A 16,322-nucleotide genomic window follows, 5' to 3' on the forward strand; every position below is an offset into this window, starting at 1 on the left:
GAAACCTTGCACTTTCTCCAACATGCCAGGCACACTCCTGCCTCAACACCCTCACGCTCTCGGCTCCCTTGGCTTGTGGACCTCTTTCCCCTGATCTATACAGCTCTCTCTCATCTCCTTCAGGATTCTGCTTGAATGTCATTTAAGGAACTCCCATTCCCTGCCTTGCCTTGTTTCTCTTAACTGATCACTATCTAACAAGACAGCACATGATGTGTGTGTATACACACATGTGTCAGTACAATTTACCCCAAAAGTTACCTGCCACAGAATCAGGGACTTTGCTTCCTTTACTGCTGAACACCTGCTACAGTGGCTTGTGAATGAACACTCTATGGAGGGCTGTCATTAGAAACATCTCAGGGGGAGTTTCCATCATGGCTCAGCAGTAATGAATCTGACTGGTATCCATGAGGACGGAGGTTTAATCCCTGGCCTCGCTCAGTGGGTTAAGGATCCAGCACTGCTGTGAGCTGTGGTATAGGTCTCAGACATGGCTAGGATCTGGTGTTGCCGAGTGTGGCATAGGCCAGCGGCTACAGCTCTGATTTGACTCCTAGCCTGGGAACTTCCATATGCCAAGGAAGTCCCCAATTCACCCAATGGCAGTATTTTTTTATATATAAATACACGATTCCTGAAGAACCCCTTTATCTCCCCCCACTCAAGATGAAGCTGCCATCTTGTGGCCTGTGCGTACGACTTTGGTCAGGAACAGAAACCCCTTCAAAGTGAAACCTCTTCAAAGCAATCTCTACAGTCTTAGAGATTAGCCTTTGGAAAAGGGATTTGCTGCTGGAATTTCAACAACATTAGATCTGAGCCTGGCTTAATTACAAAGAAAAACACACTCAGGAGTTTTTAAGCAGTTGGAAGTATTTTGGCGGTCAGACCAAGTGACTATTCAATAACATTACGCAATGTGACGAAATACAACAAACGGTTTTCTAGGCAGAGTCATTAATTAAACATGAGCTAGGCCTGCAAGGTCAGATCTTCAATAACTCACCAAAACATCTGTCAGGTAGTCCACACTGTAGTTTTCACCATGCTTCCGTGCCTTCCCATTGATGGAGAGGGTATAGTTATAGTATTTAGAATTCTTTTCCTATTGAAGAGAGGAAAGAAAAACTTGTTATGAGGTCAGCACACAAAATGAAAGCTGGAAACCATGCTGAGCTAAACCATACTCTGTTTAAATAGTGATTAAGACATTTAAAAAAAAAAGGTCATTGCTCAACTCAATATTGGATTGGACTTTTTTTTTTAAGGGTCACACCCGCAACATAAGAAAGTTCCCAGGCTAGGGGTCAAACTGGACTTGTAGCTGCCAGACCTATACCATAGTCACAGCAACACCAGATCTGAGCCGCATTTGTGACCTACACTGCAGCTTACGGCAATGCCAGGTCCTTAACCCACTGAGTGAGGTCAGGGATTGAACCTGTGTCCGGTTCGTTACTGCTAAGCCACAATGCGAACTCTGAATTGGACTTTTTGACTAGGGTTTTATTAGCTACTAGCACAGTTTCAATAATATGGCCTAGTTTAAATGGCCAGAAATAGGAGTTCCTGTGTGGCTCAGCAAGGATCTGGTGTTGTCACTATAGTAACTCACATGACTGCTGTGGCATGGGTTCAATTCCTGGCCCAGAAACTTCTACATGCTGTGGGAATGGCAAAAAAAAAAAAAAAAAAAGCCAGTAACAGATCAGATGAAACAGTAAAATATGTTGCTAAACCTTATGGAATGCAGGCAAATGTCTAACAATGCAGTGATTCAACAAATAAACAGACTTTAGGAGTTCCCGCCATGGCTCAGTGGTTAACGAATCTGACTAGGAGCCATGAGGTTGAGGGCACAATCCCCAGCCTTGCTCAGTGGATTAAGGATCTGGCATTGTCGTGAGCCGTGGTATAGGTCGCAGATGCGGTTCGGATCTGGTGTTGCTGTGAATGGCATAGGCTGGCAGCTATAGCTCTGATTCGACCCCTAGCCTGGGAACCTCCATATGCCGAGGGCGCGGCCCTAGAAAAGACAAAAAGAAACAAACAAACAAACAAAAAAAAAACACAACAACAACAGATCAACAGACTTTAAGAAGATACTATGGCTAATCATAAAAGCAAACCAAGTTATGCCAATCTCAGCTGTATCAGAAGGTAAACAGCATCTGCGGGGCTGTGTAGAACTGTTACTGACTTCAGTAATTACTCACCAAGGCATACCAGTAACTCCAGCCCAGAGGAACATGTGCTAGTCCACCTGCATCTGGGGCTCCATACTGAAAGAAGGACAAGCAGCACATTAGAAGTTCTTAGACATGACCAACTGAAGGCAACAGGAAACTTCTAGAATCTTTTCAGAACAGTGCCTGAAACACGGTAGGTGCTCAACTTCCCCACAAACATGTAAGTCAGTCGAAAAGTAGAGAAGACTACAGTCCCGGGAACTCTTAAAGCAGGAGTTGGCAAACTGCGGTTGGCAGGCCAAATCTAGCCTGCCCACTATTTTGTGAGGCCAGCAAGCTAAGAATTTTCTTGCGACAAGTTACATGAAATTGAAACTTCAGTGATGATGACATTTTACTGGATGGAACACAGTCACACTCACTGGTTTACCCAAGTCTCTGGCTGCTTTCCTGTTACAATGGCAGAAATGAACAGTCACAACAGAGACATATGGCCTACAAAGCCTAAAATGTTTCCTTCTGGCCCTTTATAGGGAAAGACCACATGGCTTAGGCCAGGACTCACTGGTGGTGCTCTGTCTAAACAGTCAGCCAACCTTGTGGCTAACAACCCAAATAATCAGACTACATACAAACTACCAACCTATCACTTCTGCTGTCCTGCTGATCAAGTCAACTTTTGGACTCAATTTACTTGATGCGATGAATAAGTGAAGACACAACACAATCTTCCCATTTTATCTAGACACGGTTTAACACTGCCCATTGAAGGCAGTACCCCGAGGAGTTCCCTTGTAGCTTAGTGGGTTAAGGATCTGGCAAAGGCCCTACTGAGGCTCTGGTTACAGCTGTGGCATGGGTTCGATCCCTGGCCTAGGAACTTCAGCATGCTGCAGGTGCCAGGAAAAAAAACCAGAAGGCAGTACCCCCAAGAACTAAATCCTTGTATTATGAAGAATTTCTAATTTTGTACGTATGTTAGATATCTCCCATAACCTTGTATCCACATTTATCACTCATGACTCTTTTCAAACTGACTCATTTTCCATCAAACCCTCAAGGCTGAAAATTCCCCCAACTGTTGCATGGAGGGGTAGAATAAACAGAAAATTCACATCAGATATGAAGATCATTAGCGACCATGGATAAAGTACATAAGAAAACTTACATCGTCTCTTTGTCCTGAATCCCCAGTTTTACTCTAAGAGAAAACCCTGAACACTTGCAGATACACTATTTCCTTAAGGCCTGAACTCTGACTAAATGCTAAGCCCAATGTGGTGGACTTGAGGCCCTGAGATCTGGTCGTGGCAGGTCACAGTGAGGCCAACACACTAACCACTCAACCACATGCTTCAATGTCTCGAATATCCCAGGCTCTGGGGGCTTTCTCTTGATCATCGATCTCTGCACAATCTGTTCCCATTTTTCAGGTTAGAAAAATGGGTTAAGCATTAAGTTGTTATAATTCAGGAAAGATGCTAAGAGGAAAAAATTCTTCACTCTGGTCCTGATAAAGGAGAAATGGAAACAAAGATACTAAGCCACATGACAACCAGAACTCTTAAGGAAAAGGGGAAGATCCATCAGACATCAGCAGTCCTAAGACAATGTTTACATGAATGCTCTTGAGACTCTTTAAAGAATAAGTACAGTGCCCAAATCATGGAAATATGTTCACTTAAGTTCTTGTTTAACAGGCTGATTAGGAGAAAACATATACCCCCGAAACTCTTTAATGTGACTTGGATAGATACTAACTAAAAAAACCAATTAACATGAATTAATTATATTAATTCACATTTAAGAAGCAGTTATTAAAAAGGGGAATCATTAGACCATTCGACATACCTCATTTAAGTATTTCCCTGCAAAAAAGGTTTGATAACCACACACTGATCTGAGAATCGCTGGGAAAGTATTTGGTTCTTCGATCTTCTGCCAAGACTTACTGCTGCAGTTTCCCTCCAAAGTGTTGTTAACAACGTGATGATTATGTGGGTACTTCCCTGTCAGGATACTGGCTCGGCTTGGGCAACAAAGAGCACTTGGCACATACTACAAAGGGAAAAGAAGCGAAACGACAAAGTTACACAAGATAGATGGATTTCTCATCATTTCTCCAGAGAACAAAGCAAACTGCTTAACACTCTAACTTCAAATGTCTGCTTTGCCATGGAATAGAAATTTTTCCTTACACATGACACACTTGAGAGGTGCTTTAAGTCTCCTAGTGGAGACAGTAAAGAAGATGGAACAAACCAAGAGAATAGGTTTCTTTTTCAACTGGTATCTCTCTCCAGCATAACCTAATAGTTGTTCCAATCTCAACTGCCAGAGAAATATTTACATGCAAGGAACACAGCATGGTGGGAGCCTGGTCTTGACCCAAGATAAATACTACTACTTGCATCGAAAGCAGCTGAGAAGTAGAGGTTCATTTTCAAGACGATCTGTAGCTTCATGCATTTTCTGGATCACTTTCTACAATGGATACAGATTTTTTTTTTTTAAGTCTACTCTAATTATGTTTCTAATTACCCTCTTCCACCCAATCCTATCTGGCTAAGTCTTAATACACATTACCTATTTACAGAATGTAATCGTAGCTTATACTTGCAGCAGCAGGGAAGGAATGCTCTTTTGAGCACAACCTTTCCAGAATTCCATGATATCCCTTTGAAATACTTAGCATTTATTTGGCCTTTCACATCGGATTTGGCATTTTTAAACACTGGTGAGGATGAACATTCCTCACATGCATGCTGACCAATCGCATTCATGTGAATGGTTTTTGTTCACGTGCTTTGCACATTCTTCCTTCTTGTTACATAAAATTTGAGTTAAGGAAGGATTCAATCATTTTACAAAAACTTCCCATTTTTTACTTGTGCTTTTAAATTTTGTTAGATGTTTGTGAATTCTGTAATTTTCAAATTGGCAACTCTTTTAATTCTTTTCCTTTTTAGAAGTTTCTTACCTACTTTTTGGCCTATGCCATACTGTTCACTGGATCTTTATATTACATTTTGGTAGCCAGTAAGAGGAATTTCTTCCTTTAAACATTTTACCTGATTACTCTAACCTAATTATTCCAGATAATTCTGAAACCACTTAATTCAGCCTAAAAAAAATCTTGGTGGGACTCTGATTAAAATAATCAAATAGAGGAGTTCCCATTGTGGCTCAGTGGTTAACAAATCCGACTAGGAACCATGAGGTTGTGGGTTCGATCCCTGGCTTTGCTCAGTGGGTTAAGGATCCGGCATTGCCGTGAGCTGTAGTGTAGGTTGCAGATGCAGCTCGGATCTGGTGTTGCTGTGGCTGTAGTATAGGCTGATGGCTACAGCTCCAATTGGATGCTGTAGGTTAGCCTGAGAACCTCCATATACCTCGGGTGCGGCCCTATAAAATACAAAAAGACAAAAAAAATAAATAAAGTAAGCAAATAGAGTTCCCATCATGGCTCAGCGGAAATGAATCTGACTAGGAACCATAAGGTTGTGGGTTCGATTCCTGGCCTTGATCAGTAGGTTAAGGATCCAGAGTTGCCACGAGCTGTGGTGTAGGCCAGCAGCTGTAGCTCAGATTAGACCTCTAGCCTGGGAAACTCCATGTGGTGCAGGTGCAGCCCTAAAAAGAAGATAAATAAAATAAAATAAGCACTTTATAATCTTGTATCTTCCTACAGAAAATACAACTACATTAGCTTTCTACGGATGACATATTTTATCACTCACAAAATTCTGTAACTGCATTTTAAGGTCTTTACCATTCCCTGCCACCACCAGCTATTCCTAGAGTCTATATTTTCCTGCCCATATATGAGTGGGATATTTTCTTCTCCCCGTATTTCTCTAACTTGTTATATGGAAGAAAGCTATTTCTATTTTTTTCACTTCTACCTTACTAAATTCTATTAATTTAAAGTTTCTCAAAAATTCCGTTTTCTAGATAGAAAATCCCGACAAGTGGAAATAATAACTTTGTCTTTTCCCACGTGTTTTATCTTTTAATCCCACAAGACTCAGGCCGATGACAAGACAGTTCAGAAAAACATTGAGTGAGAGGGGTTAGGCCCTGTCTCTCCTCCAAGAGCAGTGCTTTGGACTTTCACCTTAACTCTAAGTTGTGTTGCTTGTTTGCAATGTTCATAATAATAAGGACGTATTCTTTTAACAGTTTAATAAGTTAAAAGGAAAGGATGTGAACATTTCAGAAGACTTTCAAGCATCTACTGAGATGGACATCTAATTACCCTCCTTTTAACTAATGATCTCATGTTGGTGGACAATATAATAACCATCATTCTGTAGTGGTACTTAATATAGCTCACGCATGCTTTACAAGAAACAATCCACTTAACCTCGGAGATAGGTCTTAGTATCCCTATTTACAAATGGGAGAACCAAAGGCCAAAAATTAATAAGCTGCCCAAGGTCACACAGCTAGAAAAGAGCCAGAGAGAACATTCAAAACAAGGTGATCTGGTTCCAGAGTCTGTGCTCTTGACCCCATCACTAAGCTGCTGTTCAATGGATTTCCTGACATTAAGCTAGGCTACCACGTACTTGATTATGAGCACAGTTCTTGAATTTGACTGTTAGTATTTTACTTGGCGTCTCTACATTTATGTTTATATGTATAATATACACATACATTTGTATACACATATATATACCCACACAATAGCTGTTGTGGGTTTTTTGTTGCTGTTATCTTTGTTCGGTTTGGCTATCAGGGTTAATTGGGCTTTGAAAAATAGCCTACATGCTTTTACGAAGAAAGAGTTTATATAGTATGAATGTTATCTGACTCTGATACAATATATTTTTAAACCCCAAATAGTTACGTTTTCAATAAAATTCTCTCATTTCGGAGTTCCCGTTGCTGCGCAGCAGAAACAAATCTGACTAGGAACCATGACATTGTGAGTTTGATCCCTGGCCTCGTTCACTGGGTTAAGGATCCAGTATTGCTGTGAGCTATGGTGTAGGTCGAGGATGTGGCTCAGATCTGGCACTGCTGTGGCTGTGGCGTAGGCCAGCAGCTGTAGCTCCAATTGGACCCCCTAGCCTGGGAACCTCCATATGCTGCAGGTGTGGCCCTAAAAAGACAAAAAAAACCAAATTCTTGTTTCAAGTTGTAGATCAGACTGGCTTACAAAATACCTGCAATTAATCTTTCAGTAGTACTAAAATAAGACGCATATATATTATATACACATAATATATAAAATAAACAAATAAACAAATATTAGAGTCCTTCCTTTGGATCAGGCATTTAACTAGGGAAAAAAGCACGTAAATTACACTAGACTATCCAACAGAGAGTGCTTCTTCTTAGAATTTAAGCACAATATTAAATTGGCTTTAAAACTTACAGCACTGGAGAAAGTCATCCCCATCTCTCCGATGAGAGCCTTGGTTTTCTTTAGAGGTGTCTGTAAAGTAAATAAGTATCTGTTCAATGATTTATTCCAATAAGCTAAAACACTCAGAACAAAATTCGTGGTTTTTGTATCTACCCTCAACCTTTCATTCCCAAATGATCTAACACTAAGAAATAGTTAAGAGAGTTCCGTTGATCCTGGAGATGAACCAAACAAGTTTGGCGACACTCAATTATGTCCTGTACGAAAGTTCAGGAAGTCATAGAGCTCACAGGAAGGGAAAGTTCACAGCTCATGGTATCATTCTAGCAACGCTGATTTCAACGCAATGAAATTTGGGGGCCCTTTTCTAATTGTTACCAGTCCCTTTACAAACAGATAGAGCACATCAACCTCCATTAATTCATCTTTAGCAGCAGGATGTGGAAAATGATACGAAAGGAGTCTTCTACCCTTCAAAACAAAAATAAGACAACACTCGGGTTCTGAAAGCCAGACAAAGCCCTAAGGCTGAGACTGACTCAAATGTCAGATATTCCATGGTGAAGCTCGGATGCACATTTTTTGACTCTAAGCTTACAGCCCTTTGCCCTAGACCATCCACCACCTCAGGTAAAGACTTGAACCAAGTGAAACAGATACACAAAAAATTCTTGTCAAGCAAAAGACTAGTCAGAAATTACTTTGTTTATATTCTTGCTTTTTATCTTTTGTTCAATTTTTTTTTATTTTTCTTTTTGGTCTTTCTGCCTTTTCTAGGGCTGCTCCTGCAGCATATGGAGGTTCCCAGGCTAGGGGTCTAATCGGAGCTGTAGCCGCCAGCCTACACCAGAGCCACAGCAACGTGGGATCCAAGCTGCGTCTGCGACCTACACCACAACTCACGGCAATGCTGGATCCTTAACCCACTGAGCAAGGCCAGGGATTGAACTCGCAACCGCATGGTTCCTAGTCAGATTCATTAACCACTGAGCCACGATGGGAACTCCTGTTCAAGATTTAAGATCCTGACAAGTATAGAGAACAACTCATTTCAAATCCTACAGTGAGGATAAAAAGAAGGCCATTTAGATACAAGTACTACTCCTAATAATTGCAAACACTAATCTTTACTCAGATTCAAGACAGCAAGAAAGGACAATTTGAAAAAGCTCATATTGAAAGAGGCTAGGGAAAAGAAACAAATAACATACAAGGGAACCCCGATAAGGTTATCAGCTGATTTTTCAGCCGAAACTCTGAAGGCCAGAGGGAGTGGCATAATACAGTGATGAAAGGAAAAACCCCCAACCGAGATTACTCTACCCAGCAAGGCTCTCGTTCAGATTTGAAGGAGAAATCAAAAGCTTTACAGACAAGCAAAAGCTAAGAGAATTCAGCACTGCTAAAACAGCTTTACAACAAATACTAAAGGAACTTCTCTAGGTGGAAAAGAAAAGGCCACACCTAGAAACAAAAATATTACAAATGACAAGGCTCACCAGTAAAGGCATATATACAATAAAGGTAGGAAATCATCCACACATGTATGTAACCAAAACCAGAAACCATGAGAAGAGGAGGGTACAAATGCAGGATACTGGAGATGCACTTGCAATTTAGAGACCAACAACTTAAAACAATCTTGTACATATCAAAAAAAAAACCAACCAAAAAACAAAATCAAATTCAAAACAATTAATAAAATGCCAATAAGAACATACATATCAATAATTATCTTAAGTGTAAATGGACTACATGCCCAAACCAAAAGACAGAGACTGGCTGACTGGATACAAAAACAAGACCCATATATACTATGGTTGTCTTCAAGAGACCCACTTCAGTTTCAGAGACACACACAAATTGAAAGTGAGAGGATGGAAGAAAATATTCCATGCAAATGTAAATCAAAAGAAAGCTGGAGCAGCAATACTCATATAAGACAAAATTGACCTTAAAGAATATTGTAAGAGACAAAGACATTACAAATGATCAATGGATCAATTCAAGAAGATATAACAATTGTAAACATATATGCACCCAATACAGGATCACCTCAATGTAAAAGGCAAATGCTAACAACCTTAAAAGGAGAAATTGACAATAATACAATAATAGCAGGGAACTTTAACACCCTACTTACAGCAATGGACATGTCATTCAGACAGAAAATCAACAAGAAAATGCAGGCCTTAAATGATGCATCAGACCAGACAGACTTAATACTTATAGAACATTTTATCCAAAACCAGCAGAATACACATTCTTCTCAAGTGCACATCGAACATTCTCTAGTAGAGTTCACATTCTGGGCAACAAATCAAGCCTCAGTAAATTTAAGAAAGCTAAAATCCTATCAAGCATCTTTTCCAATCACAATGCTATATGACTGGAAATCAACAAGAAAAAAAATACAAAAAACACAAGCACATGGATACCAAACAACATACTACTAAACAACCAATGGATCACTGAAGAAATCAAAGAGGAAATTAAAAAATACCTAGAAGCTAATGATGAAGACACAACAATCCAAAACCTATGGGATGCAGCAAAAACAGTTCTAAGAGGCAAGTTTATAACAATACAAGCCTCCCTAGGGAAACAAGAAAAATCACAAACAACCTAACTTTACACCTAAAGCAACTAGAGAAAGAAGAACAGACAAAACCCAAAGTTAGCAGAAGGAAAAGAAGTCAAAGATCAGAGCAGAAATAAATGAAATAGAAATGAAAACCACAGAAATGATCAATGAAACTTAAAGCTGGTTCTTTGAAAAGATTAAAAAAAAAAATTGATAAACACTCAGCCAGACTCATCGAGGAAAAAAAGAGGACCCAAATCAATAAAATTAGAAATGAAAAAGGAGAAGTTAAAATGGATATCACATAAATACAAAGAATCATAAGAGACTACTACAGGATCAAGACGGCAGAAGAGTAAGATGTGGTGCTCACCTTCTGCCAGAAACACATCAAAAAAAAAAAAAAATCTACATGTGGAATGATTTGCACAGAACGTTTACTGAACAAGTTTACTGAACAAGACCTTAAACCTCCCCAAAGGTCAAGAAACCCTCCACATAATGGGGTAGAACAAAAAAGAATAAAAAGAGAGAAAGTAATCAGGACAGGACTAGCACTCCTGAGAGGGAGAGGTGAAAGAAGAAAGGAACCCACACCCTGGGAAGCCACCTAACTGATGGGGAGATCAGCCAAGGAGTGACCTGAAAGCCTCAGAGAAAAGCACAGGAGCTGGACACAGGTGAGCAAAGCAGAGAGAGAGCTACACAGATCATTGGTACTGCCTCCCAACACACCACAGCCTGAGGTGCTCAGAGGGGTCTGGGTGCTAAGAGTCAGTCTCCAGAGGTCAGTTCCAGGGAGAGGACTAAGGTTGTATGTGTAGAGAGAGCCTGGGGGGCTAGAAAGCAGTACGCCAAGGGCTGGGGAGTGGAGCACCACAGCCAAGGGAAACTGGGAAGAGGTCTGGGCTCACAGGAAAGGGTGCCATTGTTGGGGAGGGCAAAAGGAGGAGGGGGAGACCACCATAGGAGTATCTTTCTCTGTGCACTCATAGACTCTTGGAGGGCAGGGCTATGGGTGGCGAAGCCCCTCTTGTACAGGCCATGGGTGGTGGCACCTCCTGCGCAGGATAAATGCAATGAGACACCTCTCACATGGCTTTCAGGTGGCAGGGCAAACTAGCCAGAAATGGGTGTGGTCTGCCACCACTAGGGGTCCGTGAAGAGGCACCATCTGAGGTTGCAGTCCCTTCAGGGGTTAGCACAGAGGAGGGTCCTGCAACCAAGCACCACCCATTGTTGATCTCACCCCCCTGGGAAGGCACACACCCTGCCACTGCCACTGCCAAATGCTCTGGGCACTGCATAAATGTGCCTGAGGGTCAATGCCACTTTCCAGAGCCCTGCAACAAGAGCAATCTGCACCACCTTTCCATAGGTCCTTGCTGCTGTAAAAGGCCCAGCAACCAGGCACTAGCTACTAGCCCTGCCCACTGCCTCCATCTCCCTGGAAGCACGTGCAGCACCCCATCAAAGGGATAACAGCCTGAACACACTGAGGAAAGAAGACAGCAGGCATCCAAACCCTCATGCCAAAAATACATAGTAACCCCTCATAAAATACCCAGGGGCACATATAAATAGCACTCCAAGACTACAGTACTTGTTTTCCCTAAACTCACAGAATAAGGAGAACAGAGGCAAAATGAAGCAGCTCAGGAACCATTCCCAGTTAAAACATCTGGAGAATTCCGCCGAAGGAGCAAACAATAAAACAGACTTCTACAGTCTAATAGACACCAAATTCGAAAATGAGATAATGCAAATACTAAAGGAATTAAGAGTGAATATGAATGGTAACGCATCTTTTTTTGGGGGAGGCCACACCCACAGCATATGGCGGTTCCCAGGCTAGGGTTGAATCAGAGCTGCAGCTGCCAGCCCAAGCAATAGCCAGAGCAATGTGGATCTGAACAGCATCTGTGACCTACACCACAGCTCATGGCAATGCCAAATCCTTAACTCACTGAGCAAGGCCAGATATCGAACCCACATCCTCATAGATACTAGTCAGGTTCATTATCAATGTGTCATCATGGGAACTCCCAGATTACTTTAGAAAGGAACTAGAAAATATAAGAAGCCAAGAAAAATTGGAAAATTCATTTGCAGAGACACAAGCTGAATTAATGGCCCTGAAGAGCAGAATGAATAACGCAGAGTAATGAATTAGTGACTTGGAAGAGAGAATACTGGAAATCATCCAATCAGGACAGCAGAGAGAAAGCCAAATGAAAAAACATGAAAGAGATAAAAGAGATCTATGGGATGATATAAACTGGGTCAATATATGCATAATAGGGATTCCAGAAGGAAAAGAAAAAGAAAAGGGGATAGGAAATATATTTTGAAGAAATTTTGGCTGAAACTTTCGAAATCTAAAGGAAACAGTTATCAATGTACAGGTGAACCAAACAAGGCTGAACCCAAACAGGCCCAAACCAAGATATATTGTAATAAAAATGGCTTTAACTAAGAGAGAATTCTAAAAACAGCAAGAGAAAAACAAAAAATTAATTATAGGGAACCTCCATAAGGCTATCAGCTGGTTTCTTTCTGCAGAACACTATAAGCTAGAAGAGAGTGGCAAGATATATTCAAAGTTCTAAAAAGGAAAAATTTGCAGTCTAGTATATAGTCTACTTGGCAAGAATATCATTTAAAATAGAATTAAAGAATTTTTCCAACAAATAAAAACTAAAAGAATAGAGCAACACTAAACCCATTCTAAAAGAAATACTGAAAGGGCTCCTCTAAGTAAAAAAGAACTAAGAAGAAATAGGATGGAGGAAATCACAATGAAAAGTAATCACTTAAGTAAGCCAGTATACAGATCTAAAAGGAAAAAAAAAAAAAAAACCAAAACAACCCTATCATAAAAGTGATGATAAACCTAAGAAACAGAAAAGGGATAAACATGAAGATGTTAAAAAAGATCAAAATCATAAAATGTAGGGAAGGAAAGTAAGAAAATCTAGATTTTTTTTTTTTTTTTTTAGAATGTGTTTGAGCCTATATGACTATTAGGCTAAAGCAAGCAGATATACAAAGGGGTTAACATACTTGAAAAATAGGGCAACCAATCAAAACTGAACAATACATTCACAAAAACTAAAAAGAAGAGGACACAAGGATAAAACAAAAGGAAATTATCCAACCAAAAAAGAGAGAAAGGAACAAAGAAGAAACATAGAATCAACTGGAAAACAAGTTTTAAAATGGCAATAAATACATATTTATCAAGAATTACCTTAAATGTTAATGGACTGAATACTCCAATCAAAAGACATAGAGTGGAAATGGATAAAAAAAAACTAGAGTCTACAATACGCTGTCTACAAGAGACTCAACTTAGGGCAAAGGACACATATGAATTGAAAGTGAGGGGATGGAAAAAGACATTTCCTGTGAAGGGAAAAGACAGGAAAGCAGGAGCTGCAATACTCATATCAGAAAAAATAGACTTTAAAAAGAAGGCCATAAAGAAAAACAAAGAAGAACATTATTTAAAGAAAAGAGAATCCATTCAAGAGGAGGATATTATACTCATTGATATATATGTCCCTAACATAGGAGCACTCAAATACATACAAATACTAAGAGACGTAAAAGGACAAATAGATGGGAATACAGTAATAGTAAGAGACTTTTAGCACCCCACTCACATTAATGGACAGATCCTCTTGACAGAAAATCAATAAGGCAACAGAGATCCTAAATGACACAATAGAAAATTTAGACTTAATTGATACTTTCAGGACATTACATCCAAAAAAAGTCAGAGTATATATTCTTTTCAAGTGAACATGGAACATTCTCAAGAACTGACCACATATTGGGATACAAAACTAACCTCAACAAACTTAAGGGTATGTTTCAAGTATCTTCTCTGACCACAGTGGCATGAAACTAGAAATCAACCACAGGAAACGAAATGAGAAAAAAACTGACTACATGGAGACTAAACCACTTGCTAGTAAAAAACCAATGGGTCAACCAGGAAATGAAAAGCGAAATTAAAAAATCCTCGAGACAGGAGTTCCCGTCGTGGCGCAGTGGTTAACGAATCCGACTAGGAACCATGAGGTTGCGGGTTCGGTCCCTGCCCTTGCTCAGTGGGTTAACGATCCGGCGTTGCCGTGAGCTGTGGTGTAGGTTGCAGACGCGGCTTGGATCCCGCGTTGCTGTGGCTCTGGCGTAGGCCGGTGGCTACAGCTCTGATTCAACCCCTAGCCTGGGAACCTCCATATGCCGCGGAAGCGGCCCAAGAAATAGCAACAACAACAACAATAACAACAACAAAATCCTCGAGACAAATGATAATGAAAACACAAACCATTCAAAATCTATGGGATGTTGCAAAAGCAGTTTTTAGAGGGAAGTTTATAGCAATACAGGCCTTCCTCAAAAAAAGAAGAAAAATCTCAAATCAACAACTTAACCCACCACCTAAAAGAATTAGAAAAAAAAAAAAAAAAGAACAAACAAACCTAAAGTCAGCAGAAGGAAGGAAATCATAAAGATTGGAGAGAAAATCACTAAAATAGAGATAAAAAAAACAATATTAAAAAAACCCAATAAAATCAAGAACTTGCTCTTTGAGAAGGTAAACAAAATTGACAAACCTCTGGCCATACTCACCAAGAAGAGGAGAGAAAGAACTCAAATGAAATAAGAAATGAAAAAGGAGAAATCTCAACAGATACTACAGAAATACAAAAAACCATAAGAGAATACTATGAACAATTATATGCCAACACATTTGACAACCTAGAATGGACAACTTTCTAAGGAATTACAGCCTGCCAAAACTGAATCAAGAAGAAATAGATCAACTGAACAGACCAACCACTAGAAATGAAACTGAATATGTAATATTAACACTCCCTACAAAGAAAATCCAGGACAAGATGACTTCACAGGTGAATTCCACCAAAGAAAGAAAGAAATTATACACACGTCCTTCTTAAAGTTTTCCAAAAGGTTGAAGAAGGAATAATCTCGAAGACATTCTATGAAGCCGCCATCACCCTAATACCAAAACCAGACAAAGATACTACCAAAAAAGAAAATTATAGGCCACTATCTTTGAAGAATATAGACACAGAAATTCTCAACAAAATATTGGCCAATAGAATTCAACAACATATAAAAAAGACCATACACCACGACCAAGTGGGATTCATCCTAGGTTCACAAGGATGGTTCTACATATACAAATCAGTCAACATCATATATCACATTAACAAAAGTCAAAAACCACATGATCATCTCAATAGATGCATAAAAAAGCATTTGACAAAATCTAGCATCCACTCATGATAAAAACTCTTACCAAAGTGGGTATAAGGGGAACATATCTTAACATACAAAAATCATTTATGACAAACCCACAGCCAATATAATACTCAACGGAGAAGAGCTGAAAGAAAGCCTTTCTGCTAAAATCTAGAACAAGAGAAAGATGCCTACTCTCACCACTTTTATTCAATATAGTATTGAAAATAATAGACAAAGCAATCAGACAACCAAAAGAAATAAAAGGTATCCAAATTGGAAGAGAAGAGATGAAACTGTCACTTTATGTAGATGACCTGATACTATATCTAGAAAACCCTTAGGACTCCACATAAAAACTACTCAAAACAATCAACAGATTCAATAAAGTAGCAGGATACAAGATTAACATTCAGAAGTCGGTTGCATTTCTGTATGTATACTAACAATGAAAAGGAATATAAAAATACCTTTTAAAATGGCACCCCCCCCAAATTAAATACCTGGGAATAAACCTGATCAAGGAAGTGAAAAATTTATATGCTGAGAACTATAAAACATTAATCAAGAAAATAAAAGAGGATTCAAAGAAATGGGAAGATATTCCATGATCCTGGATTGGAAGAATTGATATTGTTAAAATGGCCATACTACCCAAAGCAGTCTACAGATTCAATGCAATCCCTACCAAATTATCCATGACATTTTTCACAGAACTAGAACAAAGATTTATATGGAACCCAGGACTGCCCAAGCAGGAGGCATAACTTCTCCCCAGACAATATTACAAAGCTACAATAATTAAGAAAGCGTGGTACAGGTATGAAAGCAGACATATAGACCAATGGAACCAAATAGAGAACCCAGAAATAAACCCAGCCACCTAGAGTCAATT

At 39.6% G+C, this 16,322-nt stretch overlaps 1 protein-coding gene across 2 annotated transcripts in view; it reads right to left on the reverse strand.

The window, feature by feature from the left end:
- GNS (glucosamine (N-acetyl)-6-sulfatase) overlaps window positions 1-16,322 on the reverse strand; it is a 61,482-nt gene that overhangs the window by 29,333 nt on the left and 15,827 nt on the right. For both annotated transcript variants that reach the window (XM_084956258.1, XM_021091947.2), the window contains exons 2-5: window positions 7,576-7,635; window positions 4,044-4,250; window positions 2,220-2,285; window positions 1,010-1,108 (exon numbers count right to left, since the gene is read on the reverse strand). In XM_084956258.1, the coding sequence (XP_084812384.1) occupies window positions 1,010-1,108; window positions 2,220-2,285; window positions 4,044-4,250; window positions 7,576-7,635 (432 nt within the window). The remainder of the gene's footprint in view (window positions 1-1,009; window positions 1,109-2,219; window positions 2,286-4,043; window positions 4,251-7,575; window positions 7,636-16,322) is intronic.

This window comes from Sus scrofa, chromosome 5 (assembly GCF_054392235.1).
Source record: "Sus scrofa isolate SSC_HxYL_T2T_F1_AM1 chromosome 5, Sscrofa_HxYL_maternal_Yorkshire_Landrace_v2.0, whole genome shotgun sequence".
NCBI classification, from domain to species: domain Eukaryota; kingdom Metazoa; phylum Chordata; class Mammalia; order Artiodactyla; family Suidae; genus Sus; species Sus scrofa.